At 45.7% G+C, this 25009-nt stretch overlaps 1 protein-coding gene across 2 annotated transcripts in view; it reads left to right on the plus strand.

Annotated features, from left to right (window-relative positions):
- The window catches only part of RFX4 (regulatory factor X4), a 151561-nt gene extending 136937 nt beyond the window's left edge, over positions 1-14624 (plus strand). For both annotated transcript variants that reach the window (XM_040990981.1, XM_040990988.1), the window contains 3 exons: positions 3055-3217; positions 4812-4950; positions 13040-14624. In XM_040990981.1, coding sequence (XP_040846915.1) covers positions 3055-3217; positions 4812-4950; positions 13040-13312 — 575 coding nt within the window. In that variant the 3' untranslated portion in view covers positions 13313-14624. The remainder of the gene's footprint in view (positions 1-3054; positions 3218-4811; positions 4951-13039) is intronic.
- Positions 14625-25009: the final 10385 nt, after the last annotated feature.

The following is a 25009-nucleotide window of genomic DNA, read 5'->3' on the forward strand; positions in this document are numbered from 1 at the left end:
GCTTGCTGGCACATGTCCATTTAGAGGTTTTGTTCCCAGGACCACAGGGAGCTCATTTTGCCTCGAGTTCCACTCGCTTTTGTTTGATAACGTCTATTTCCAGCAGCAATGACTCCTTCAACAACAGATTCAATGGAACAAAAATTTACTGAACACCTACTACTTGGCAGGGCCTCTGCTGGGGACACAGAGATGAATAAGGAACAGTTGCAGGGCTCCCGGGGCTCCTGTGAGGGGAACTGCTGCATTCTCACAGGTGATGGGTGTTATCAGGGGGTCTCCCTACGGCTTGGAAAGAAGAAAAGTCCTCCAGCTTCCTTGGCTGCCCCCGCCCCTTTCAATTCTGCAGACCTCACAGTGCCCCCCCAAGGGCATGGGACTCAAAGGGTTAATGCCTTGTTTGTTGTGGCTGGCTCATTGTTCTCCCAAACTTCTCCCATTCAATTTCCTATTGCAAAATTTGTACAGTCCATTTTATTAGTGGTTTTTTTTTTTACAGAAACCATACGTAGTTCATTACAGAAAAATAGATAAACAAAATGAAGAGCAAATTTAAAAAAAAATTCTCAATGCCACTACCTTGAGATAATGTGCATTAAAAAGAATAATATTTCTTTTTTACATCCTAACAATAAAGTTTTAAAAAAGGATGGCAGTCATGCCTGATCCAGTCACCCAGGGAAAACATGCAAGGCAGGAAGGGGTACTTGCAGTCACACTGCTGAGTAAGAACATTAGAGATGTTGGAGAGAAGCATGTCTAGAAGGTTACTGTAATTGCTGAAATCACTATTGCTATTCGCAGGTTTTCATTCCTGGTAATAGAATCAGACCTGGAAAACTTGCCCTTTCTTTTTTAGGATCTAAAATGGGAAATGTAGAAATTCTTACTTTAGAAAGGTCTCCTATGAAAATAACCTGGATCCTAACAGCGATCTGAGGGTCAGGACCAGACTCTTTGTCCTGTAATGTCTCAGTTAACCTGCACAATGGTCCTAAAGGCAGACATCACGGCATCAGTCCTGCGTCACAGGTGATAAGACCATGCTCAGAAAGTTTGGAAGGTTTGCCCAGACCGCAAATTGCAGGCTCGGTACCCAAAGGAAAGGGACACTAGAGTCCTGCTGGGCCACCAGCCCGCTCAACCTGGGACATGGGCAAACTATTTAACACTCAGTGCCGCCATGGAACTGGGCTTCTTTGTGATGTGAGTAGCCTGCAGTAGATGTTGACATAAAGAACCACAGTCCTAACAGCAGGACTCCAGACCAAGTCCGCTGTGAGGGAACTGTTGAGACCAGTGCTGCACAGTTCATTCACCTGGCCTCTTGGTGACACCTGTTGGATCAGAGTCCCAGTGACAGCACATTCCTGAACAGATTGCGGACTAGTTTACACTCCTCCCTGGTCAGGTTTCCCCTCAGTACTAGACCCTAGAACGCTCGGAGCCAAGTTCAGGGCTCACCTCTAGGAGGCACTTGGCCCGGGGCAGCACACACACTTGCTCATTCCTGATTGCACTTTTTGCCTCCAGTTGCGTTCTCTCTCATTCCTGCTTTGATGTTCTCTTCTTGGATCTTCCCTTAAGTTTTTGTGAGGTAAGCTCTCAGTTTTCCTCCTCTGTGAAGTGGGGATCGTGTTTCACATATAACGCCTGGCATGTATTAGATGCTCAGTAAATGGCGTCCCCCTTTCAGGCTCTTAGAATGACGTTTTGTCACTTCGTTTTCAAAAGGACATTATCTACATTCCAAAAGATTCTCCAATACACAAAGGGCTCACCACAGGGTTCTTTTAATAATAAACCAACGTATTTCAAACAGGATTCCATGGCCACATTCCTTGAAGGCTACTCGGTATTCGTGGAGTTTCTGATCCTCCTGCTGCTCCACACCAGTCCGGCTACTCTCCCGCGCCACGTGCCAAGTCCACGGGATGGGGCGGGTGGGATTTGAAGATAGAAATGGTCTGCTGCAGAAAAGTAAGAGACTTGAAGGTGCAAGTTTCCTCCTCTACCGCACGTTGGAAATGGCTTCCCCCTAACCAGTCCTTAGCTTTCCATATGCCTCAAAGGGGCCGTTGAATCCTGGATCCTCTTGTCTTCCAAATTGGATTTGATTATTTTCATGATGTTAACATCTTTTTTAAAAAAAATTTTATCAGAAGTTGTCTGATGAGTAGCAATGTCTTAAATTACCTTTTAAAAACCTAGTCATTTCACAAAATTTTAAGCATCTTGAGGGCTTTTAATCTTGTCAAGTTTTTCCTCCCACCAAACTCAAGTAGTTCAAGGTATCCAATTAAAAGGAAATAAATGGAATTAATAATATGTATGGGCTAGGTCACCATCCAGGTCACTGTCTCATAATCTTCAAAAAGCGCTGGGCAGGCAGAGCCCAATAATCTGCTTAAATTGCTTAAAGCAATTTGTTGGATCCTTAACACCTGTTGAGTTGAGTGTTGAAAAGTTAATTTGCAGTGCCTGCTGGGGCGACACTGCCGCTGCCTGCCTTTATCCCTCCTCCCACTCTCCCTCCATTCCTCTCTCCCTTCTTTCCGCTTCCTCTTTCTTCTTTTTGAAAATGTTATTGAATGCCTCCTGGTCACCCAGCTCCATACTGAGCACCAGGGTTGTGATGGTGAACAGAAGCCACAAGGCCCCTTTTCCCGTGGTGGCACAGGCCTTAACCACATCATGTTCCCCCAAGGAGACAGGATTCGAAATAGCAGTAGCATCATGAAGGCGCCCAGTGCAGCGAGGGTGCTGACCCATGCTGAGATGAGGGCAAAGAAATGAGCGAGTCGTGCTACACGAAGAGTGAGGATTCCAGGCAGCAGAGATAGCGTGCGCACAGCGGAAGGCCCTGTGGTGCTGGGGATTCCGGCACTCTAGAGAAAAACAGAACTCAGAACAACGGCAGGGACACTTCGGGTGAGATCACCAAAGGGCAGGGACACGTGCTTTGCGAAGACTCCAGCCTGCAGCTAAGAGTCATGGGAAACTGTGAACGTGTTGAACTGTTAAGAACCCATGCATCTCAACTTGTTTCTGCAGGAGCGATGCAGTCCTACACGTGGTCTCTAACATACACGGTGACAACGGCTGCTGGCTCCCCAGCGGACAACTCCCAACAGCTGCCCTGCATGAGGAGCACACACATGCCCCCATCCTCGGTCACCCACCGGATACCGGTCTACCCCCACAGGGAGGAGCACGGGTAGGTGACTGTTCCTGGGATGGTTCCCTGACTGCTACATTGGATGGAAAAGGGGGAGGGGGCATCTGCTTCACAGCTGTTTTTACTGAGAACAGCAAGTATTCTTGCTGACTTCTCACAGGAGAAGCACCTGGCACCCTTCTGTGTATAACTCTCTTGCAATCCCCTTAACAAGCAGGTGGGTAGACAGCTGTCAGTGGCCTCGTGTCACATTTTACACAGGAGGAAAATGAGGCTTGGTTTATTAACTTTGGTCCCTAAGATCCCCATCACTGGCAAATGCTAGCACCCAGCCCGAGCACCTATCAATCCCAGAGCCTGCGTCCTTCCTTCACTCCATAAGAGCCTCAACCAAAAGCCCCTGTCAGCAGCTCCCTCGGGTGCCCTTGCAACCTCTACAGTTTCATAATAGGGCCCAGTCTTTTGTGTGTCTCTGGAGGGGTGGGCCTCCCTATGTGAGGGCTGAAGTTACCACAGGGTGCCAGTGGCACTTTGTACCCTGGATAAAACAATCATTTGTTTTGCCCATAATTGTACAGTGATGATTAGACCACAAATCTACTCCAACCTGAATTAGTGACTTTTTGCCACTAAGCACTGTCTTTATTGGGATGCTGACCTTATGATAAATGATAGGCAGGGATCTGAGAAAACACCATGTTATACAAGGACATGCTACCACATGGCAGTAGGCTCCCAGGCCACTTGTCAACAGACCAGGCAGGTGTGGGCAGTTGTATGTGTGTGTGTAAGAGAGGGCCTCATGGGAAGAAGCCAAGGGGAGGGCCCCTTGGGATCCTTGCACACAGGTGGCCAGCAGCAAGGCAGTGGTCCTGAGAGAGGCACAGCCTAGGATGTTGCTATACTTTCCCGTAGGTTCCAGGCTCCCGAATGCTCACGGGAGCAGCCATTACCTCCTCTAAGGAACTTCTGGAGGACTTTCTGATACACTTGGAATGGATTCTAAGAAAAGTGTCTCAGTTTTTGGGCTGCATGAAACACAAAATAGACACTCAGGCAAGCCTTCGTGGGCATCTTTGCTGTGAAGATGTTCTGAGGGTGACTGCGATGACAGCCCACGCGGACAGAGGCCTGTGGGCGGTGCAGTGTGTCCCTAGGTGGGATCGTCAGTGTATATGTGCAGTATCTTTACAGATGAGCAGCAAGCACAAGGGCACTCTGCTACAAAGTGGTGGAGCCTGGCCTGGAACCCGGGTCTCACGCATGCTCAACTGAGTCACAGTGCTTTGTCCAGGAGAGAGATTGATAAATCCCTAAATATTTTTTTTTTTTTTTTGGCTTCAGGATGTAACTTGGGACTTCACAACACAACACAGAGAAGTTTCCATCATTAATTATGTTTTGCTCAGGGCTAGACCTCATTCCCTGAGTGCTTGCTGGATGGTGAGGGAGGTAGGCTGCAGGTGTGCTGAGGGAGAAGGAAGTCAGCCTGGGGTTTCAAACTCAGCACAGCGGGGCCACAAAGTAGAGAGGGCAAGGGACCAAAAGAAGATGAAAAACAGCAAAAGGAGGGGGGAGGGAGAGATGAACTGGATTTTTAAAGGTTATCAGACGGGCTTGTTCTCTGTTGTAGATACACGGGAAGCTACAACTACGGGAGTTATGGCAACCAGCATCCTCACCCAATGCAGAGCCAGTACCCAGCCCTTCCTCATGACACAGCCATCTCTGGGCCACTCCACTATGCCCCTTACCATCGGAGCTCTGCACAGGTGAGTCAGTGCTTCCATATGCCTGGGCCAAGCCTGGTCAACTTAGAACAACTATTGAGTACTTTCTGCATACAGTGTATGTTGCCTGTGTGACCCCCAGGAAAGGACAGTCCATCAGTGACATTTCTGCTCTGCGGTGTGTGCTCGGCCTGCATCCAAAGTCCACATTCTTTGCACCTGTGTGCTCTTTAGTTCTGTCCTCTCTGTGAGCTCTCATCCCATCAGCCACGTGTTCTGCTGCCTTCGATCAGTCAACCACCTGGGCCTGTGGTATGCTGGGCCTGTGGCCTTCCTTCTCATCACCACCCTCATGCTGCAGATTGTCACAGAGACCTGTAAGGACTAACGGCATCACTTCAACTGGTCTCTCATTGGCCCAGGCCTGGCTTCTTCATCCACACACCTAATCTTAACCAGATCAATCTCTACGAAATCCCATCACTCTTGGATCCCACATCACCCGTCTCACACACTAGTTGCCTGTCTTGTGGCTTGTGTGGAGGGGAAATGGGATGGGCCCTGGAAGGCCAGGGCCAGGCAAACTCCTCCTTACATGCTTTCCTATGCACTGGCCTCAAACAGAACTTGTCTCCCCTTCCATTCATTTCCATGCCCTTAATGTGGCCACGCACCTGCTGTCCTAGCCTCAGCTCGGGCCCTCGGCATCTCCGACCAAGACAAAGACAGGGAGCCTTCCTGGTGGTCTCTCTAGGTCCCTAAAACTTGTCCCATTTCTGGCTTATCCTCTATATTGCAATTTGTGGAGTCTTTTGAAAAAAAAAAAAAAAAACTGACCATGACATCCTCTCTTTTTACCCTATCTTTGCTTTCAGGGTCAAGTTCAATTCCTCAGATGTCCTACCTTTATGGGCTACATTCCAAGCCCTCTTTTGCCCCCAGCCATGCAGGTGCTGTGCCTGCTCTGAGGTGTGCATGTGTTTGAGATGCCATTCCTTCCAGCTAGAGTCTTCCCCAGTCTCTTCCACACCTGTCCGACTCTCCCTTCTTCCTCTGGGGCCTTACTGGACACCATTCCCAGGCTTTCTTTCTTGCTCGCACCTTACATTCTGTTCATCATCAGAGATTCTCCAGCCTGACTCCCTTTGGAGAGTCTTAAAGGCAAAGATTGAGTCTATCATCCTCAGGTCACAGAAACCATCACATTCTTTCCAGACACTTCTGTGCGCCAGGTTGTAAGACAGATACTCATCAGGCCTCTAGATGACCTTGGCAGAAGAAGTAGGACCACAGCAACTTGCTCAAAGCAAGTTGAATCCAGGTAGCGTGACTCCTATGCAAGCTTACAGGCAACAGCCTGAGCCACCTTTTGAAGGCAGGCACTCACTGTGTGTTTGTTGAGCAGACGAGCACTTGGGAGGCAGCACTGGCATGAACCATAGCATGGTGTGCCCAGCAGGCACACTGTTTGGCATGCATAGGAAGCCATGATTTGTATCTGAGCCAGGGAGAGTGGTAAGATCAGAGTTGTGAAAGAAAGAGAGAGAGCGATCAACTTCCCACCCCACTCCCAACTAGGATGGACCAGAAAGGGGCATTTGTGGAGGTAGGGGACTCTGCTCCAAAGCCCTCTCAGGGTTTTAGGAGAGAGGACAGGCCGACAGCCAGGGCAGAGGCTGCAGTTACGTCAGCCACTAGCACGCACACGTGCCTCCGAGGGAGGGCACTGAGGAGAATGTATCCACAACACATGGGCGCTAGGGGCAAACAGGCGTCTGTTTTGATTTCCATCTGCATTCCCAAGGGGAGCTCTGGGTAAGTCCCCAGACAAGCTGAGAGGTTGATTCCACTAAATCATCACCTGGGGCATTCATTAGAGTTCTCAAACTGCGTCACCCAGTGATGCCAGCTCCTCAGGTACTGCCTCCTTAGGGAGCACAGTCTGTCGCTTCACTGTGAGCTGCTGAGAGACCTAGAACTGGTGCTATAGGTTAGGTTACTCTGTGCACTCCAAGCTGTGGGTCCATTCACTCCCCGAGTCGTTCCTCCATTGGCTGCTGGGTGCACTGCTGCTGCCTCTGGGCACAGAGTGGGGAAGGAGAGAGAAGTTGAGTGTGCTTTGGAGAGCTTGAGTCCCCTTGGGGGGGCACGGTACCAAGCCACAGCCCCTGTATTATCATCCTGCTTTTTTCCCACCCTCAGCTCAACTCAGGAAATTTTAGGAGCTGGTTTTCTGGGGTGATATTTTTAAAGCCATTGCCACAAAAAGAAGCCAAGATCTCCTCAAGGCCCTGGCAGTCTCTGGTGATCAAAGATAGGTTTGTTCCCTCCACTGTGGAAGCCACAACACCCACAACTGCAACACTATCATTTAATAGCTGGTCTTAATATGAGATGGTTCCTTCTCTCTCTCTCTCAAAACACACACACACATATAGATATATACACATACACACACACATACATGTGTGTATGTATATATATGTGTGTGTGTATATATATATATATATATCCTAAGTGAGAGCCCAGGGAAGAACCCCTGGAATCCACATGAGGTGCAAGAGACCAAGGGGCTCTTGGCCTGCCTTTCTCTCGCTGTTCCCTGCGGCCCTCAAACCAAGGCCTCTGCCACTCTTACCCCAACACACACACACACACACACACACACACACACACACACACACACACTTTCTATACACATACTTGATGGTCACACCTTAGTCTCCACCTGTAAAGTAGCTTGTCCTTTCATAGCTCTGCACAGTAATGAGTGAGCTCAATGTTCAAAATATACCTTTTTTCAAAAAAATTATTAACATTTGTGCATCAAGTACTGTTTTAGGCCCTCTGAAACACACGGGTTCATTGAATTCCCGTAAGTCCCTTGGGGAGAAGGCACTCTCTCCAGCCATTAAAGATGAAGAGATGTCCTCAGAAGGCTCTGTGTTGTAGACCAACATTCAGTAAATGACAAAGCAGACTCAAATGCAACTTTGTCCAACTCTCAACCCCAACCCAAGCAGGTGGAATGCAATACTGCTGGATTCTGGGGAATGGAAGATAACTGAAGAATTATTGCTATTATTCTCAATATAATTTCAAGTTGCCCAAATGTAGCAGCACATACCCAAAGTTCCTTATATCTTTCCTTTATTGGTTCTTTGGTTTGAAATCAAGTATTTGGGGGGAAAAATCTACTACATGGCTAATTAGTTTTATCCTTCTGGGGCAGAGGTCAAGCTCCTTCAATCCTACTTGAATGTGACACTTCACTATATGAGACTCACTGGGGACAAGGTCAATCTCAATTGAAGAAAAATTGCAATTATGTGATTTGGCTAAGGCAAGGTGATTAGTTATCAGCCAAGAAGCAACTGAGACTGCCTTGTGCACACCAATGCCTGTTAGGTTTGCCCTAAAAACCTGGCATGTGCATCTACCAGGGTATTAATTCTATGCAAACCAGCATGGATATGCTCAAAATAGCTTTAAGTGATTTTTTTGAAATAGAATTTGTGTGTCCTTGTTTATACTATGGGCAAGATTCAACAAAGTTGTAGAAAATGGTATTAAAAGATAATATGAATTCTTCATGAATCTTCGTAGTCCCCTCATAGTTAGCTTATACAACGTATGCCTTCTTGGGCAGCAGATAAGTGTTTCAGACCTGCATGAATTTTCTTAACTTCCAAACCGGGGAGTCAGCTAAACTGAGGGTTCAGTGTAAGGTCTGAATTATTTTCTAAAAATATCAGAATAAATGTACAGGGAATATTGTCACCTGCCCTTTCTCAGACTTCCAATTCCTATGATTACCCAAAAAAGCCACAGCATATTTCTGAGCCTCATTGTGTATGTGTGTATGGCTCCTCTACCTAGTTGGCAGCCAGGACTGTGGCCTGGGACCTGGAGCTTAACAGCCACGTGACCATCCAGGAACTCTCTGGCTAGTCTGCTCAGAGTAGACAAGAAAGCTGTCCCTTAGCTCTCCTCTACACGGCCAAGGCCCAGCCTTGCCAGGCCAACATCACCTATCACAGAATTGCCAGCAGCCTGGCCCACACACCCGCCCAGGGCCATAGGGCTTACTTGTAGTATTCCATTTCTGGATGGGATTGTGGGCCAAAGAGAAAAACAAAATTGAAGGCCACAATGCTGTAAGACTTCTGTGATATAGCCAGGCCTCTTATATACAGACCTCACTTCTGCCTCTATTTAGTTCAGTGTTTTAACTTTATCATGTGAAAAATGGGGATAATTATACCACCTATTTGATAAGAGTTGTTGTGAGGGTCAAGTGAGTGAAAAGTTTAGAATGTGGACCTGGGCCATTCTCATGTTATTTCCATATATTCTTTCTATCTTTTGTCATACCAGAGTTATAGGTATGATCATATCTTGTGTAATGACACACCACTGTGTGTCCGTCTCACTGTCCGAGCTCTTTGTTTACATCCATATATGCCCCAGGCCCTCGCCCAGAGTGTGTGATTAGTAGATACTTGTCAATGGGGTGAATGAATGAATGAATGAATGGATCCCAACTCTGGTACCAAGTTACTTTTTGACCTCTATTCCCTCACTATAAAACTAGAGGTGGGACCAGATGGCCAGACATGAAGGCTTTTCCTGTCACCGATAGACCATGCTCCCCCTAGTCTCAGTGGAGTAAGAACATGAATAACAGCTAACATGTTTGGAAAACTCACTACACACATTCACTTAATCCTGGCCCTCCAAGCTCAGCAGATGTGGACGGTCTGAAAAAACATTCCGGGGGAGTGACGTTCTCTTCCCGCCTGCCAGTCCTCTCTTTGGTGCGGTGAGAGCCGCCTTTCATAGGAAAACAGTTTGTGCTCCTGACTGGGCCACCTCTCACCCCTCTCTCAAGTAGCAGCCCGCTTGGAAGGGTCAGGGATAAAGCGCTCATTCTTCCCTCTCCTGGGGCAGGAAAGTCAGCCTTAGTGTGGGGAGTTGTTTCTCAAAATAGAACTTCCTAGGACGGCTCCAAATAGGCTAAGAGTCAGTCACAGCTGAGATGGACTTAGGCCACAGCAGCCATTGAAGGAAGCTGACAACCCCCCTATACACACACATACACACACACACATATATATATACCATGCACACACGGACCCCTTGCCCACCCTTCTCATTGGCGACCAAGCACCATTCTAAAATCGGTAGCAACAGTGGTGTGAATTGACCCAAAGAATGGTAACTTCCTGTTCTGGGCCCTCAACAAAAAGCGCCTTTATTCCAGTCAAGCCACTCCAGACCCCAGGGTTTATGCCCAGCCTGCTTTAGGACCCTGCGTGCCAGCGGATGTAAAGTGTGAAAGGTGAGGCGGTTGTCGCTCCCACCAGACTAAATAGAAGCCTCATTGGTGGTGTTCACCAGCAGGCTGGGTCAGCGGCACTATGGCCATGTCGCTTTTCAATGGTCTCTTCACCACAGGGAAAACGAGGCACTGACTCATTTGCAATTAGCTGACCTAACGGGACAGAACTTTCCATGCTGGATTCTGTGGGTAACAGAATTTTATTGTCACATTGGAGATATTTTGGGCCAATCTCACTTCCAGGCAATTACTCTTTTGAGTCTATGACACAACCCCTGGGCACAGCTGCACCAAGGGTCCTTGACTAGGCACAAAAGCCACACTCTCTCGGGTTCTTCAGGGAAAGCATTCCATGTCCGTCCTGTGACGTTTTACCTACACAAGCCAAGGCAGATTCAGCAAGCTGGAGCCAGCTCAGAATTCTGAGACCCCATGGCTGCTTGGTAGGGTAAGTGGGAGCTTATTGAAGAGTAACAGAGAGATTAAAACTGCATGGATTGGCTTTGGAGCACTCTTACTCCAGTGTAATTGCATAGTGGCAGGTTGGCCTAGCTTGAGAGACGGAATACACATCCCACCAGGACTGGGTCTTTTGGTTGGCTCTTGTGTCAGCTTGCTCTATGACTTTAGACAGGATGCTTCACCTCCTGGGTCCTAATTTTCTCACTTGCAACATAGGGTCAGCTTGTACAACCGTTGATGTACTTTCTAGGTTCACTTCCCAAACACGATTCAGCAGATGCTGAGGGGTAAGGCCCTTGCCAGCAGCAAGAGTCAGCTGCCAAGCAGGATGGTAAGTCCCCTGGCCTGCGACATGGAAGGTGGAGTGTTATTTCTTGAGACAGGATGTCCATTTGAGCTAAGATCAGAAGAATGACAAAAAAAAAAAAAAAGCAGGTGTGCCAGGAGGTGGCAGGGAGGGGTAGAGGAGGGTTCTAGGCACAGTAGGTAGGACCCAAGGGGACCTCTATGCTAGGGAGGACACCACGGGCTGTGGGGACAGGCATCCAGGGAGCTCGCTTAGAACATCAGGAGGGCAGCAAGGAAAAGACTGTTTTCTAATAATATTTCTTTTTGTGGTCTGCTTAATACACTTAGGATTTATTTTTTCAGGCAGGGCAATTTCTTTTGCTTTAGAATGGGTCCTGGGCTAGAATGCTACCATGCAGGCCTGAGGCCATCCAGTTGGTGCCCTGAATGCACAGCACATGTGCACACACACTGGCTTCAGATCTGGTTTTGGGGTTATGAAAACATTGGGCACAAGGTCTATAATCACCTTGGCAACAGCCCTTGGTTCCTTTTCCCTTGAGTTCCCAGACATTACTTCTGCCCTCGCCGCTTTGCTCACTGCTCTTTTGGCTAGAAAGTAGCTACGCTGTGCTCTGTAAGGCATGTTGTCCTAGCGGGAGGAAACCCACTCACTGCTAGGGAGTTGGAGTCTCTCTTCCTTGGCTTTGGAAGAGCCAGCCCCCTTCCCATGCTTCAGGCCGCAGATCCTGGCCCTGCTCCCCATGGGCTCCCACTCAAAAGAGGCAGAGCAGTTCCCTCTGGCCACATGGACTCCGGCGAGTGGCCATTGTTGTCAGAACCCCTTCTCTCCACTGTGTAGGCTTCAGCCTGTCTGTCTCCTTCCCAGGAGGCAGCCTCCCACCTAATCCCTCGGGTCTCCACTCTCCAACTGTCGGGGAAGACAGATGGGAAGCACAAGAATTCACACATTCACACATTCACACACACCCTGTCTCCTCCTCGCTGCCCTGGCCATCTTGGTTGATTGGCTTCTGTTTTTGTTGGGGTGCCCCTCACCACAGCAATGACATTTTTGTGCTAACCGTTCTGCAAAATGGGGACTCTCAAAGGGGACTTAAACCATCCCCCCTTCCTTCCCTGTGATCATCATCAAAGGGCCTTATTTGCATAGCTCTTTGGTAACAGTAAAGAATGTCGAAGAAGCAGCCCTTCAGAGGCACTTCTCTTACTCCTAATCCCTTCCAGAACTGCTTCACCTCTTCCTGCATCTACTAACACCTGTTCTTGGGACCTGCACAAAAGCCTCCTCTGTCCTCTCCCAACCCTGACTCGCACCCCATGGGCTTAATCCTGACTCCTTCCTTTCAATCCATCCCAAGCCCAGTAATTTACATTTTCTACTAGTGTCATCTTCCAGGACGTCAGTGAACGGTGAATCAAAAAGAAAGATGCTGTCTAAATGATAAACACTAATAATAATCTCTGAAGTTCTTGACTCGCTTCCTCTTCCACAGGCTGTTTAGAGGCTGCAGTTTATCATTGAATTCAGCTGTAAAATGCTATTTTTAACAATGTCATTGTGTTGTACTTGGCAGTATTGTTCTGTTCAGTCGATAGAGCAATAGAGCGGGACCTGTCACACCTCCGTAGCTAATGATAAAACTCCGAACCACGTAACCCTGCATAGTTATCTGGACACGCTGTTACCAGCAGGCGCATGCACACACAGTGTGGATTCCCAGTAAGGCTGCCAGTCCTTTTGGTTTTGACTTCTCAAAAATAGTCCAGGTTCGGAGCACAAAGCCCTTATTACTGCTTGGGTGAACACTACCCCAACTCTGGCTATGAACCCATTGAATTTCTCTTATTGATGACTTCTCTTTACCAAAGTTCAGTCTTGCTGAAGTTCACTGATTCCTGTCTATCAACTTTCATGCCTGGCATCTTAGGAAATTGAAGTATAAACGTGACTGATATTTGTCTAAATGCGACTCCAAGCTAATTATAACTTTATGGAATTTCTTTCCCCTTAACAAGTACCCTTTCAATAGCCCCACTTCCCGGATGGAGCCTTGTTTGATGAGCAGTACTCCCAGACTGCATCCTACCCCAGTCACTCCCCGATGGCCCGAAGTGCCCACAGCCAACACGTGCTACACAAGTCCGTCTGTGCATTCCACAAGGTATGGAAACTCTAATGACATGTACACACCCCTGACCACGCGTAGGAATTCCGAGTACGAGCACATGCAACACTTTCCTGGCTTTGCTTATATCAACGGAGAGGCCTCCACAGGATGGGCTAAATGACTGCTATTATAGGAAAATCCCTATTTAATATTAATAATAATTAATAATAATAATAATAAACCCAATACCCACCCCCCAGAAGACTTTATCTCTATACATCATAACTCTTGGGCTGTCCCTAAGTGTCCGTTTTCCTAATGAATGTGAGAATGGGATTCAATATGGGATAAATAAACTTTAGTTCAAAAACAGGACTTACTAAAAGTCAGTGGGATTGGGTTCCTGTAGCCAAGCCAGGCTGTTTGTATAGAGCACTATCTTGGGCAGGCCATTCTGTGCCTTTTCCCTCTATTCCATGACTTTGCTTTGTATTGTGTTGGCAACGACTCCCAGTAAGCTACTTATTTTCTGTTGACAAAAGCTCTTTAGTCTTGAAGGATGGATACTGGAAATGGAGTCTGCTTTGTGTTCTTGGATGGGCACACCGTTTTCCAAGAGCATTCACCTCGCCATCTGTCTGTCATCTTACTGTACAATGTTCTACACCTCCCTTCCTCCTGTTGGTGGCATCACTACTTCCTGGAACACCAGGGCTAAGTGGAGGGAGGTGACTGGAAGCTCTAGATTCCCTGTTAAACGGGTGTCTGTCATAGTACCTGCATTGTCTTGGAATGTAAGCACTAGCTCGAGAGAAGGAAGAGGCCTGTTCTGTATTGCCTTAAGTTGACTGAGGTCTGTAGGGGACCAGTTCTTCTTCATGCAAGGAGTTGTCCTAAGTTTGCACAATGGTTAGTGTCAGCAAAAGACAGGAGAGGGACTTTTTGAAATTCTGTGAGTATGTGCATTTATGGTATTGAGTGTCACACTCCATTCTACTGTGTTAACTTTGTGAAATTGGATGGGCCAAATTTAAGTTTCAAAGCAGCAAGTGTGAAAATTACTTTCATGGTTCCTTCATAAAACTATGATTTCCGACACTTTGATAGAAAGAAAAATTCAAAGCTGTGCCTTTGAGCCTATACTATTCTGTGTATGTGTGGAAATAAAAAAAAATTGTATTGTACTTTTGGAAAATTTTTTCGTAGGCATTTTTCTGTCAGATTTGTAGCAATTTGTGAGGTTTGTTAGCGATTAACATAGGTTTTCTTTCTGTATTATAAAATGCACCAAGCAATTATGGTGGACCTATTACCCTATGGGTAAGAAATAAATGGAATATGACATCGGATGTTTTAGCAATTGTTCTGTAAATAAAATCTTTGATCACACCACTCCGTGTGATAATCATGTCTACGGCTAAAATGGAAATAGTTTTATCTGTACAGTTGTGCAAGATATGAATGGTTTCACACTCAAATAAAAAGTATTGAAATGACTTGCTTTATTTCTTTCATTTTGCATCCGATATGACTTCTTTGTGTGTGTGTGTGAGAGAGAAAGAGAGAGAGAGAAAGGACATGTAATATAAATAACACTCTGAGTACTTAACAGTCAGTACAAAACTAAGTGGTCTTGAATGGTTGTATTTATCTTAGCTCCCCATCATCTTGTCACCCAATGAAAATTGCAATGTGTCTAGGCCATATAGGGTATCCTTGAATAATGATGAAGTATCCTATCTATGGCCTGACTCAGGTTATTAGGGAACCAGTTCTCCTTGCAGGAATTTATACTGAGTTTGTACAGTGGCTAGTGTCTGCTCTTACAGGGAATATTATTGTTCAATATCAATCATTAAGAAGTCTCATGATACTTAGTTCATTATATTTTAATGATCACTGGGTGTAAAGATATTTCAACGGCAGTGCTTTAAAATGCTAATAAACTTCTGGAACAGAAAAATTACAATGCTGGATGCTCAATAATTATTAACAAATTCTTACCCAGCACTGTAGCTTAGTTCTGAGACTTGGAAGAATGACAGAAGTGAAATGATTGTGTTTTGCCAAAATGTTGAGCATCTAAGGATGGGATCTATGAGCAACTCACTGCTATGGATTCCCAGAAGTGGCACCAGTGCTGATATCAATAAAAAAGTCATGAGTGTTTGATTGTATTTTAAAAGATTCATTTTTAAGACCCATCTTACTATTACATACATATTTATGCCTGAAAAAGGATTCTGTTAAGGCCCAGCATGGTAGCCTAGCAGCTAAAGTCCTCACCTTGCATGCACCAGGATCCCATATGGAGGCCGGTTTGTGTCCTGGTGGCCCTGTTTCCCTTCCAGCTCCCTGCTTGTGGCCTGAGAAAGCAGTTGAGGACAGCCCAAAGCCTTGGGACTCTATACCCGCATGGGAGACCGGGAAGAAGCTCCTGGCTCCTGACTTTGGATCAGCCCAGCTCTAGCCATTGCAGCCTCTTGGGGAATGGATCAGTAGATGGAAGAGCTTTCTGTCTCTCCTCTTCTCTGTATATCTGACTTTCCAATAAAAATAAATAAATCTTTAAAAATGATTCTATTAAAGATATTTATTGATTTATATGAAAGCCAGAGTTTTAGAGCGAGGGAAAGACAGATCTTTCATCTATTGGCTAACTCCCCACATGGCTGCGATGACCAAGATTGGGCCAGGCGACAGCCAGGAGCCAGGAACTTCATCTGAGTATCCCAAGTGGGTGACAGAGACCTAAACATCTCAGCCATCTTCTGCTGCTTTTCCCAAGCCATTATAAGGGAGCTGGATGAGAAGTGGAATAGCTGGGTCATGAACTGGTACTCATATGGGATGCCAGCATTGCTGGCAGAAGCTTACCTGCTAGGCTATAAAATCAATCCCCTGAAAAAAATGATTTTAACATGAAAAGTATTGATATAGTACACAAAGAAACCCTTAAATTTACTTAGCTATGTTATTCTACAAAAAGAAAGTAGCTATTGGGTTTTATTCTCTGATGTTGAATTCATTTGCACAATTTATTAGTTGGTTTTATATGAAAACAAGGAAAAAGAAGAGTGACATTTCCGATTTAGCCCATGTGTACAATAAACCTGACAATGACTAGACCTGTAACTCTCTTCTGACTCAAAGCTAGTGCTCCATGTAGTAAATCTGACTTTGGATTTATTAAGCACAACACAAATAAGTAATGGCCAAATTCTTTTAACCAGGTGACACCAGTAAACATCACCCATGTATAAGGATATAAGCTCATTAACTAAACAAACTTTTGGGCAGTACCAGTTACCATCAGGAGAGGCTCTGAGAATAAAAAGACCACTCCAGAAACTTGGCAAAGGAGAGAATTTGGCCTCCTCCTCACAGCCCAACCAAGAACAGAGTTGTCAGCACCTCAGGAAAGAAAGCAGCTTTCAGTGTGGGTCAGCAGTGCCTGGGAGCCCTCGTTGGAGCACGAGGTGCCTATCTCTTGGGAGCTGAGAGTACTACCGATGTGCCCACTGTTGTAACTTTGGAACTGGGGAGGGTCCAATTGGGAAAAGGCAACAGCTGCTGTGAGCACAGGCCTCAAAGCTGCTTTCTCTCCCTCTGATGGTTCCTAGCCAGTTGCCAGAATGGGAATGGACAAGGTTGGAAGCTGGGAGTGGGGCCAGTCACTTGTCAGAACAGCAGAGGAGTCTTGGCAATAAAGGGCCACTCCCCTCTTAGGATGTTTTCTGGAAGGGATTCTGCCAGCTTGAAACTGACTGAAGTCCTAGACAGCCGCCAGGATGGCTCACCCACGTTGGAGGTCTGTGGTTGCTCTCAAGCATCCACACTGCTGTGTCTTTTGTCAGGCCTCTAGTGTACCCCAGGCCAAGACAGAAGGGGAATGTGTGGCCCTGCTGGGATTGCAACATAGGCAGATCAACTCAAAATGTCTGTCACCTCAGTGGAGGAAGGGACTGAAATCATGGTGAGAGCTCCAGCTTATCAAATGACCCTGGACGGGTCAGCTCCCCATTCTGGACCTCAAGCAGCTGTGATACATGAATATGACATTCCAAATTATAGTCTGTGTACTGATGGACCAGGGCTGGCAGATCTGGGTGAGGAGGGTGGACAGCTCAGGAAATTCAAGGACTGGCAGTTGGGCATTCATGCAGGACAGCAGCCAGAGAGAGAAGCCAAAGGCTCCAGTGGCAGAGCCAGAACATTGAGGTTGACACACAAGAGCTCAGCCCATACACCTGTACTACCATCACAAAGATCGACTCACTTCCTCTGGTCCAACCCCTCCCTCCTTTGCACAGTTCTGGATTGGGGGGGTCTCTTAACAATATCCCCCTCCCTTCAGAACTTTCCTTAATCTCTGCTTTTAATGAAACATTAATCAGACATCTGTGGTGAATGTGGAGCAGGAAAGAGAGAAGAGACAAACATGCTATTTGTTCTAACTTCTTGTGCCTCTTTACAGCAGCCCTGCAAGATTTTTAAAAAATTAAATCCTGAGAAGGAGGACAGTATAAAAACCCCCACTACCTGTGTGAAGGGCTTGCCATGGGTTGCCTTGGAGCCAAGGAGGAAAGCTTTCTGAAATGTACAAGGCATATGTGGGAACTTCAAAAAGCTGACAGACAATGGAATTATAAGATAAACTAATTTTGGTACACAAAGTTTTGAAATCCATACCACACATTTCCCATGAAATTTCTGAGGACTCCATGAATAGTTCAGGCTTAAGCAAGAGCCTTTGGTATGCAAATCACCCCCGCTGGGAGCTTTGAAAAAGATGGTACCCTTATTGGTTGGTGCTCCATTACAGGATGCAGGCATGTTAATCAGTATGGTGTGTTTTGTTTTTTTTTTTTTTTTAAAGATTTATTTATTTGAACAGCAGAGTCAGAAACATGGAGAAGACAGTGAAGCGAGCTTCCATCTGCTGGGTAACTCCCCAAATGGCTGAAATAGTCTGGATCAGGCTGAAGCCAGGAGCCAGAACGTCATTCTGGTCTCCCCTGTAGGTGGCAGAGACCTAAGCACTCAGGTCATCTTTGGCTGCTTTCCCCGGGCATAACAGCAAGGAGCTGGATGGGCAGTGGAACAGCCAGGTCTCAAACTGATGCTCATGGTATGCTGATGTTAACATGCTGTGCCACAACACCAGCCCCTTAAGCAGTGCCTACATCACTCTGGCATCAGTAGTTGTCTAAGCTCTCCAGGTGATTCTAATATGAGTTAAGTTTGAGAAACACTAACTGCTTCTGAGATTCAGAGACTGCTGTTCCCCAGATATGCCTGCACCCAAGTTTCTCGTTCACAGCATGCCATCCTGTCCAGGGTGCCCAGCAGTGCTCTGAGCAGGCAGGTGGACTTCCACAGCCACCCACGATATTTACAGTTTTCCTTCAGCTGAGCTGCTCTGTTGCCACCCAAGCCACTAACTCCCTGTCAACTTTACTGCCTGCACTTCTTAACCTAGGACTTCTCTGCTTGGCCACCTCCCAAACTAAGGCAGGTTGGACACAATCCCTGGGGGCTTCCTCTTGTTCCAAGGAGGTCAGAACCTTTTGTGCCTCCTCAGCCTCCTCCCGGCAACTCTTCCCCCATTCCTCCGCCTGCACCTCAGCTCCCCCCTACCCGGCCTTCTCGCCCCCGTATTTTGCTGCTGCTGGTGGAGGTGGGACGGAAGACGTGGGCCACAAAAGTTGAAGAAAGAGCCGTTGCTAGGAAAGGAGTGTGGGTGACGGGGAGATGGTGGGCGGGAGAAATGGGACTCCCCAGTCTTAACCCTCCCTTTCTCATCACAAATGCCTCAGGAGCTAAAAACCAGTTGTTTTAAGACGATGAACTGTTGAGGTCTGACCGTGACAGCAGAGGTGAGAGAATGGGCCAATGCTGGGCATGTATAACAGTTTGCTAACAGACAAGCTTCTGGGTGAATGCTGCAGGATTTGCCAAACTGTCTCTACCAGTGATGGCTCCAACGTGTCCTGCACCTGCTACACCCTCAGAAACAGCAACCTGCAAAACGTCTTCTTCCGAACTGAGATACAGCTAAGGTAGACAGTCCTTCTGCAAGATTCTTCCCTCACTTCATACAGAAGTAGGGGACAATTCTGAAACTGGCCTCCTCTAATCCACACAGGTTCCCAGTTCCTGGGGTCCATTTGGACCACTCACAACAGACACACCATCCCTGTGTCTCACAGCCTCTGTGTCTGTCAGTGGTAGAATCATTTGTGTGAGGTCACTGCCTTGCCCAAAGTCACCCAGCTTTAGCAGCAGAACCAGGATCTAAGATGAGCCCTGAGTCCCTCCCTGCACTTTCTATGCTACATGGTTTTCTTCCTCTTTCCTACTTTTATTCCCACTGCACCGACCCTCCCTCCCCTTCCCTAAGCAGCTTTGCAGTTTTAAATCACCTTGAGCATGGTAATAGAACTTGCCAGATTCCAAGTGAGTTTCAGAAAAAAAAAATGTGCTCCATGAAGGCTGTTTCCTGGCGAGCTCCTGCACCCCAGGAGGCCTTCTGCTCCAAGTGAAAGGCAGGCAGACTAAACTTTTCCTCTACCATTTCCTAAGGAACCTATAAACCAATATATGATCATGAACTGACACTGGGTTTTTTTTCTCTATAGACAAATAGGAACAAAAAATCAATAGTGATGTATAAACAACAACAAAAACAGATCACAGGAGGATTTTTTTTTTATTACCAGGTTAGAAAAAAAAAAAAGCTCTCTGCAGGGGAGGCGCAATGAGCCAAGCACTCACTAGAATGAAGCCATGGGAGGTTGGGGGGAGGCAGGGAGCAAAAGGGGGAGCCAGCTACCTCTTGCTGTTAAGGTCACTAGCCTTTGACAGAAGTGGACTCTGACCTCGACAACCCTAACAATTCTGTTTCGACTGACCCTGAAACCCATGAAATTCAGATGTAGGCACTGCCCAAAAGTTGAGATAAAGCTGACTAATATGGGAAAAGCTCTTGGTATGTGCCCCCAGCTGAAAGGAGTTGGCAGTTCTTTGGCGGTAGATGCAATTTATTCTGTCCTCCTCTTTTCAGTGAAATGCTAATCCCTCATGGGCAACTCATAGGGAAGACTGAAATGTGTTGATGATGAATGACAATAATCCTTTGTCCAGTGCCACCTCCTCCTAGGGTTAGGCCTTAAGAGTTTAATCAAATGTTGGTAAGTAAATTAATGCTTTACTGCCAGAGGAGGTGGTGGGAAGAAGGGTTGTGAGAATATATTTCCTCTGACTTGTGAATCTCAATAAAGTTAATTGCACAGGCATGGATATGGGGGAGGGAATACTGTGCGCTCTAGAATCCTTACTGATACCCACGATGGACCCTCTGTCATCTCCAAACTATTACAGGAGAGGAGTCAAAGATGGAGTCAAAGACTAAAGCTGTGAGACGGAGTTAGGTTCTGTCGTTACAAACAGCAGCAGACAAGAAAATTCAAGGTTTGTGTTTCCATACAAGTAACACGGCCTCTTCATGAAGGCTGCACTTAAAAAAAGAAAAAAATTCCAGCTCAGCTAATATTTGTGTGGCCATGCCAGACCAGTTCTGCCATTTGACAGTCATTTCTTTCAACCCTTATAACATGCTGCAAAAATACACATAATAATGCACACTACAGTTTGGACAAACCAATGCCCAAAGAGGACAAGTGACTTATCTCTGTACGCCCAGAGACCGGTTGGCTCTCAGGTTTTCCCTTTACATAAAAGAAACCAGTTTCAAGAAGATGTTTTAAGAAATTTGCCAAATGATCAGCTTTGGAGACTTACATTGTTACGTCGGGGCTAGAATCCTGGTTTTCCACGTTTCCAGCCAAGGTTCATATACCACATTGCAGCACTGCCACCCAAAGTGCTAGGTTCTCCCAAGAGGGGTTTGGATGGGATTCTAACTCTGCAAGAGGCAAACAGGTGTGATCTACATTCCAGCTCTTGGAGAAATAGAAACTCCTCAAGGGCAGAGCCCATTTTATATGCTTAATTTGAGAGCCCTACTGTGGACAGCCAATATTGAGCAATTGTAAGTATACTTGTCAAAGACTAATGAAGAATACTGAGAATAGAACTCAGAGAGGTGCTGAAAGCTTAGCTCTAATAATTTTAAAAATCGGAGAGGTAGAGACATGGAAAAACAGCACGTGCTGCATTGTGCTGGTTCACCCCCTCACGCCTGCAATGGCAGGAGTTGTGAGGGGGCTGAGGCTGTGAACCAGGTACTCAAGTCAGATTTCCCTTGTGGGTAGTAGGGACTGGATTACACGAGCCATCACTTATTGCTTCTCAAGGTTTGCACCAACAGGAAGCTGGAGTCAGGAGCCAGAGCCCAGAACTGAATCCAAGCATACTGATATGGAATGCTTATGTCTTAGCCACAGGGTGTAAACATTTGTTTCTCTTTTTTAAACAAACAAAAAAGGAAACCCTGAAGTCACCTAGTCCAATTAATTTTGTGAACTCCAGAGGTAAAATATGTGTAAAGATCTAAAGCTGGCTAGCAACATTCCCTCTTCTCCCAATTCTATTAAATTCTATGTCATATGGCTTCATAAGGCAATGCTTTCGGTAATGAAAAAAACTGCAAGTTGAACTTGGATTGTGTAGCATCTGTCAGCTAACTTTTCCTTATTCTACTGACAAAAATGACCTCTAAGAAATCCTCATTGCTGATTTTCAAGTTCAGCTAAGTTGCTATCACTTTTCTGGAAGCAGTTTGTTAATTCTGGTTTCCGGATTCTTTCTCGTAGCATTTCCCCCTATCTGGAAGCCCTCTACGCTCTTGCCACCATCCTCTCTCTCCAAGGCTTCTCTGATTAATTTTGATTTGCACAGTACTTTGCTCTGTTTGTTCCTATCAGTAAAAATGACTCATTCTTTGTTTCTTATATCCCCAAAACACAGAATCAATTATTTCTACTTAATTTTATTTTTATGGTGCCTAAGACAATGTTACGCACTAAGCAGTTGTTTAAAAAAAAAAAAAAAACCTCTGTTAACAATGTGGTAAAGCAAAACTTCATTCTTGATAGAAAATGAAATAAAACAGCTTCCATTTTGCCAGATCATTTTGATTTCCCAACAACTAACCAGTGACTTACATGCATGTGAGTCTGATAGCGTTCTAAAACACTAGGTCTGTGATTAATCTGCCAGAATACTGGTTCAGCAGTTCTCAATCTTGGTTTCTTTCTCAAACCAGCTGGGAAGCTTTTACAACCACCTGTGTCCAGATCACATCAACAGATCAACTATACAGGGATCTTCAGTAACGCCCAAGCAATGATATATTCATTTGTCCAAATTCCACCCTCATTCATAGCTTCGTCTAAGGAATGAGCATATTCAAATGAGGAACTGAGCATTAGAATAATTGTCTGGGTCAATTGCCTGATTTTACAGCTGGGATACTGCTGGTAATTGCTAAATGACAGATAAAATCTTCAAGCAATGGAATTCTTTAATCTGGAGCTCTAGTGACTAGAACAAAAGATTTAGTTTAGAAATTGCTGCTTTTTGTCTTGTTGTGAAGTGCGAGTGAGAGCACATCAGACAAGTCTAGGGTTCATTAAGAAGTCTTTATTAACCAAGCTTGGTGATGACAGGGCCACTAGGAATTAGCAAATGACAAGTCCATATGGCAATCCAGTCTGAATCGAAACTCCAAGAGGAACAAATCATTAAACTGAGATCTATGTCCCAGCTTCCCCAGCAACAGAAGTTATCCTAAGAGACATACAGCGAACAACCTGGGCACACTTACAAAGCTGCTGAAGGTCATCTTTTTCTGGTTTTTCTGCCCACATTCCATTACTGTTAGGCCTCACCTCTCCTGGAACTCTTGAAAGTGCACAAATTAGAAATACAAAGCATCTTAGCTTCAACATCTTTACTGTCCCACCCAAGCATTGAAAAGAGGGTGAGGAATACAGACACACAGCAAGTACTGGGGAGTGCCAGAAGCCTTTTGACTAAGTGTGAGCCCCTTCTTATCATGGGTCTTCATGGGGGCTTGCAGCAATGCACTACTGTCCCCTCTCAGGTTCCAGGTAATGACAGGTGAGTGTCACAGGTGGGCAAAAGGGACTACACACCTAGGTGGTGGGGGGAGAGTGGCTTCCAAACTAGTGACCCTGAACTAGCTGCCTACCCCATAACAGACTCTACCTAAGATGTCTGAAAAGAGATGTTGAAGAATTGGATTATAAAAGCTGTTAGTACCGGATGCTCCTTAAAGACCTTACAAATTTACACAGTCCAACTAGCCCCTTGTCATGGCAAGAGGAAATGCCACTGCAGGATAGATATATCAAAGTCCAAAATAAACGACTAGTGCTTGTTTGCAGGGTTTTTTTCTCTTTGCCTCTAACCTGAGAGTCTATAACATTTTATGTTATCAGAGTCTGGTGCACGGCTAGCCCTTACCTGTATCTGCCATTTATTAGCAGACATATTGCTTATGAGTAAGCTAATCAACACCATGAACTTCCCTTTTCTCTGTAAAAAGAGAAGATAGTGCCTGTCCTATTGACCTTGGATTATTCAGCTATTATAAGGAATAGAGAATCCATGGAAAGGTACTTTGAGAGTAGCAAAGCTCTAGCTGTATGTATGTGTAGAATTACCATATTACTCTGTAATATGCCCTGTGGATAAACATTTGTCACTTTGATTGCTCCGGCTCTAAAGCATGACTCCTTGGTGCTGTGGTACCTACCCACCGACACGACCCAGAGTTAGTGCTGGACTGCACTCAGCAGTCACTGACTCAAACAAAACCAACGTGCAGGGGGTGAGGTGATGTTGCGACTCAGGATTTAGCTGGTCTAGGCTCCCTTCCCAGAATCTGCTTTGAACTATTGACTTTGGACAAGCCACTTAATTTTTCTGGGACCAGAGTCTCGTCAGTGGTCAAAGGATGACTTGAATTAGAGTCAAAGCTCTTTTTGATTTAGAAAATCAGAGTATTAACGCTTAATTAAAATGACTAAAGTACAGTTTCCCAAGCTGTTAGCTCATGTGGCTTCACATTTTTATAAGTCTCTTTTTAGAAGTACAAGGTTAGAGTCTAAAAATATTCCTGGCAAACAGACGTTGCAAAGATATATGTAAGAGCCTTCTTAACTGGAACATTTCTTCTGAGATAACTTTATTGTGAATATTCTCTGGAAGACCTTTGCTCCCAGATATGAAAATAGTTACTCAGATAGCACCTATTACAGTACTGGACAGAGTAGCCATCTGAACCCTTTGTTATGGAAATAGCTGAGGCCTACCTCATATTACCTAATTCATCTGATCCTGTTTTGTGATCTAAAATGGGAACAATCCAATCTCCTGAAACATCAGTGTCTAAACAATTGTATACAACAGAATCTCCCATTGAGACCACGCAAACGAAAACTTTTGGTAAACCTCTCCAAAGTGCAAATTCCAAGATCTTTTACATAAGGATTGAAACTATTCCATGAACTTTATAAGTGTGCTTTGACCAAAGACATGAAAATCTTGCTATCGCAGACGCAAGACCTACACTGATACCCAGCTCTACAAATACGCTCAAGACATGCTGTCTGCATGAAAAAGTGTAATCCCCCCGAATGCAAAGCTCCCATTTCCCAGCGTCTGCACAGTACGGAGCACAGCACACAAGTCGCTAGTCGCTCCATCACCTCACCTCCTGCACGTTAGGTTTTTTTGCGTCTCAACCAGTACATTTTGCCTCTTTCGTGTTCCTTTCAGCACAGCTGAGAAAAGCAGCTTGTAGAGAGAAAGGCATCAAAGACAATGAGTGGGAAGAGGTGGCTTAGTGTGGAAAACTGGGCATTGCTAGGGAAGAATTCATCCACTT

The sequence above is a fragment of the Ochotona curzoniae genome, unplaced genomic scaffold (assembly GCF_017591425.1).
Source record: "Ochotona curzoniae isolate NIBS_2020 unplaced genomic scaffold, NIBS_Ocur_1.0 contig_1014, whole genome shotgun sequence".
NCBI lineage: Eukaryota > Metazoa > Chordata > Mammalia > Lagomorpha > Ochotonidae > Ochotona > Ochotona curzoniae.